Source organism: Condylura cristata, unplaced genomic scaffold, assembly GCF_000260355.1.
Source record: "Condylura cristata isolate star-nosed mole 26May11 unplaced genomic scaffold, ConCri1.0 scaffold00013, whole genome shotgun sequence".
In the NCBI taxonomy this organism is placed as follows: Eukaryota; Metazoa; Chordata; class Mammalia; order Eulipotyphla; family Talpidae; genus Condylura; species Condylura cristata.
Window position 1 is genome coordinate 556,927 of NW_004567114.1, and position 3,990 is coordinate 560,916.

General features: G+C 63.2%; 1 protein-coding gene across 1 annotated transcript; it reads left to right on the forward strand.

Annotated features, from left to right (window-relative positions):
• The first annotated feature begins 1,705 nt into the window (after positions 1 to 1,705).
• Positions 1,706 to 3,704, forward strand: LOC105853578 (chromosome unknown open reading frame, human C14orf2). The gene is made up of 3 exons (XM_012724423.1): positions 1,706 to 1,847; positions 2,402 to 2,425; positions 3,559 to 3,704. The coding sequence occupies exons 1-3, from the start codon at positions 1,724 to 1,726 to the stop codon at positions 3,585 to 3,587; spliced, it is 177 nt and encodes a 58-aa protein (XP_012579877.1). The 5' UTR covers positions 1,706 to 1,723; the 3' UTR covers positions 3,588 to 3,704.
• The last annotated feature ends 286 nt before the right edge of the window (positions 3,705 to 3,990 follow it).

The following is a 3,990-nucleotide window of genomic DNA, read 5'->3' on the forward strand; positions in this document are numbered from 1 at the left end:
ATGCTCGGTCGCTGGGGGGCAGCTCTAGCTCCCCCCCCCTTCTCAGGCACCTTCTCCAGGTACTACTGTTGACTTCTTCCCAATCTAAAGCTGGGAACCCCGCCCCTCCCCAATCTAAAGCTGGGAACCCCGCCCCTCCCCCTTTGCCCCAGGATAGAGACTGTGAAGGCAGAGTGTCTACTGGCGCTCCTGGAACACAGCCATCTCCTGCAACCCCCTGTGGTCTCCCAGCCTCTCAGACTATACTGCCCCCACAGAGCTCTGGGGAAAGCTGGGTCCATTGCCTGGGAGCCAGCTGCTGGACTCGGGCTGCGCTCACTGCCCCCAGGGTCAGAGGACTCCTGCAGGAGATGAGCCTGCAGAGAAGTTTGTGAATGCTGTTAGCTTGTGGGACACTTAAGAATCAAATCTGAGCCAGTCACCAAGGCCTTCTGGGCCCCAGGTGACCCTCTGGGCATCCCTTCCACAGCCCAGCAGTGTGTGCTGTACAAGGGCTTAGTGGGGGAGCCAGGCAGGGAGCATGTGCACGCAGGGCTCAGTTCACACTGTCAGGCCCAGGGGGTGGCCCTGCCCTCACCCTGCCCTATAGAGAAGACTGGGGCAGCTCAGGCCAGCTGTAGGGCTGCTCAGGGCCTGCCTCCGGGCACCTCAGACTCTCGGTGCTCGGGGCTGGATAATGACCACATCCCGCTTTGAGCTGGAGTCAGCTGGGCCCAGGGATACACCAGAGCAGTGCTGGGGAGGCCCCCACAGCCACCGGCCAGAGCAGCGTCTCCAGGGGAAGCAGAAAGCTCTTGGGCAGGCTGTCCCTGCCGGAGCGGCGTGGATAACTGCGTCACTAGGGCACCTTGGTGCACAGAGCACATCAGCCTCAAAAGGAGGGTCTTTAATCGTTTGATGGGGGGAATTTTTTTCAAAGGTTTATTTGTTTATACATAGGAGAATTGGGGTACAGACCAGAGGTGGGGATAAGAGGATTCACCAGAGACAGTGGGGAGCAGAACAGGCAGATGGACTAAAATCCGCTGCTGAGGGGAGCAGCGGGAGACAGTAGCGGGCTGCTGGGTCACTCCCTGGCCGGGGATCAAACTGGCTGCAGGTAGCTTCGTAGTGCTGCGCTTAAATCCGCTGCACCACCCCTGATGTGCACAGACCGGAGCTTTCTGCTGCAACCTGGGCATGAAGGATCTGCTTGATGACTCCTCTCCAGTCGAGTGATTAGCTTAGTGCTTTCTGTTCCTTGGACTGTCACCATGGCAGCTTCTAGAAAGCGACCTGGCGGCCTTGCCTGTTTGCTCAGGCCCAGTAGGCACCGCAGTTGGGGCACAGCGCGGCGACCTGGGGGCCTCTGCGGGTAGCTCCTGGACTACAAGCCAGCCCCCACGCGTGGGCCCAGCCGAGGCCCTTAGTCTCCCCTGGAGACAGGCCGAGGGGCGCAGCCACATGCGCCGGCTCCACGTGGCTGGCCCTTCATCTGGACCTGCCCGACGCCACCGTGGCCGCGCAGGGCGCCGGTTTTGTTCTGAAAAGCGATGTGTGACTTGGGGTAGCTGGGTGAAGAGTAGCCGGCAGGAACTGCCGGGACCTGAATGAGATGGGAGGGGCCGGTGACGGGGAGGGGGCTGTGGAGGGCTGGGGCCGGGGCCTCTCTGTGGAGTGTGAGGTCCGGGAGACTGAGGGGTGGAGGCGTGAAATGCTGAAATTTTACCACCTTTGTCTCCAGATGTTTCAAGGCCTCATTAAAAATGTCTGGACCCCCATGAAGCCCTACTACACCCAAGTTTACCAGGAGATCTGGGTGGGAATGGGGCTGATGAGCTTCATCATCTATAAAATCAGGAGTGCCGGTAAGTGTGTTTTCTGTTCGTCAGCGATCACAAACACGAGCTACGAAAGGGGTCGCGGTTCATGCTGTTAGGCGCAGATGCTGCGGGGGTGAGCGCAGCCTCCTCCTCGTTGAATTCTGGGGCGCAGCCAGCGGCTGTAAGAGTGCCGGGCCCGCCTGTGTCTGCAGGAGTCTCCTTGGCCTCTTCCGAATAAGCCTGTTCTTGAAAGGGTCAGGACAGATGCTTGGGGACAGTGCGGACATGTGAATAGGCCCTTGCTTCAGGGCTTGTGCGTCTCCGGGGTGCGACGGGCTCCAAAGGCCAGTTGACGGGGCTGGGAGGCCTAGACCCTCTAACCCCTGAGGCCGCGCCTCTCCCAGAAACGGTCTCGCTGTGGCTGACAAGCTGCCGGCCAGAAGAATGAGCACAGACCCTGAGCTGCGGGGTGTGGTCTGAGCAGGAAGAGTGGGGTTCCCATCCCCTGCATGCCCTTGGCCCCGTGGGGTTCGACAGTGGCTGCACTGCGGGCCTTTTTCCTAGGCCTGGCTGACCGACTTCCCTTTCTTGTATTTTAGATAAAAGGAGTAAAGCTGTGAAAGGTAAGTCTCCACTCCCTCAGGGCCCCGCCTGCCTTGCAGAAGGGCTCTGGCTGCTCTCAGTCGCAGTGGGGGGCGGGGGCTGCAGAGTGGGGCTCGCAGGTCCGGCTGGGCAGCACCTGGGCCGGGCAGGGCCGCCCGACATTTCCGGGGAGCGCAGGTGGCAGGCGGAGGCCCAGCAGCTGGCCCTGGAAACTCCGCGGAGCTTTGCTCTCTTGGCCTCGCCGTTCACGGGGTCTCGTGAAGATGCTTTGTCACGTCTTTCAGTAAAGGCGACCTGCACTTCCTAGCTGAAACTGCCCCGGCCTCAGGCCGTCCTTGCCCTGGACCCAGGGGCTGGGGTCTGAGGACAGCTGGGCTGTGCTGACAGGTGTGCAGCTGCCTCCAGCGAGGGCGCGCAGGTGGGCGCGTTTCCGGCACAGGCACTCCTGCGCCTGCACCCCTGCTCCCAATACGAACGTCATTTTGCGCTTTTTAAGTTTTTTGTTATTTGTGCACGTAAGAGCTGGGGTGCAGGCCAGAGGTGTGGGGGGTGAAAGAGGACTCCCCAGAGAGTGGGGAGCAGAACAGGCAGACCCACTGAAACACACCGCTGGGGGAACAGCGAGGGACAGGAGAGGCCTGCAGCACCCTGGGGGTCACTCCCTGGCCGGGGCCATGCTCGGGCCTCGGCGGTGACCCCTGAGACCGACCCTGGGACGCCCTTTTTGTACGTCTGAGTTTTGTGACACTGCCTGACCTGGCAGGCTTTGGCTGCCACCCTGTGCCGTGATCCAAAGGTGGAGGCCGAGACTCCCCGGCGCGCTCGGTATAGTCGTGGGGAACCAGCGTGCGCGCGAGACTGCGCCCTTCATCCGCTGGGCCCCTGATGGCCGCACGAGCCGAGGCGCCGGGCGAGTGACGCGCTCCTGGTGTGTCTTGGAAAGTTTGCTTCCGCCCGAGCGCTGGACGCCGCTTCCCTTTGCTTCGTGCGTGACAGGAAACCGTTGACGAGTTGGAGCGCGACGCCCCCCGGCACAGCCTGGGCACGCCACCCTCCGCCTGCTGGCAACCCCATGCTGGGGCGCTTCTGCTGCCGGTGCCCGCGGGGAAGGCGGCCTCTGCTTGCCCCCTCAACCTGCTGCTGCCCTCTCCAGGTCCCGCACCTGCCCACGGCCACCACTGACCAGCCCGCAGCAGCGCCAGGCAGAGGGAGCCTCCGCGCCTGCAGAAACACAGACATGGCTGTGCCCATCCAGCCCGCCTCCTCCATGGTGTGAATAAATGTCCCTGTGAGACTGGCCGCTGCCGGGTGCTGCTTGCGCGTCCCTCCCCGGAGGCGGCCGCCCTGTGCGCCTCCCGCCCGCAGGGCCTGGGAACCCAGGGCCGGCAGTGCCACTCTGGGAGCGGGGCGGAGCCGAGGGTGGTTGTCTCTGGGTGGTCCTGCTGCGGGTCCTGGCCCTCGGCCCCTTTGACCAGGGTTCCTGGTGCCGAGGAGGAGGAAGAGGCGGTCCTGGAAGGCGCCTTTGGGCGTGAGTTGCCGCAGAGACCGTGGGCTAGGGCCACCCGGGCCGGGCGCCGGCGCGGCA

What these genes read in the sequence shown, in the direction of transcription:
- LOC105853578 (XM_012724423.1), top strand. Translation starts at nt 1,724, where the DNA reads ATGTTTCAAGGCCTCATTAAAAATGTCTGGACCCCCATGAAGCCCTAC. An exon ending in CTATAAAATCAGGAGTGCCG is followed by an intron (nt 1,848 to 2,401) that starts GTAAGTGTGTTT and finishes CTTGTATTTTAG; the next exon opens with ATAAAAGGAGTAAAGCTGTG. An exon ending in AAGGAGTAAAGCTGTGAAAG is followed by an intron (nt 2,426 to 3,558) that starts GTAAGTCTCCAC and finishes TGCCCTCTCCAG; the next exon opens with GTCCCGCACCTGCCCACGGC.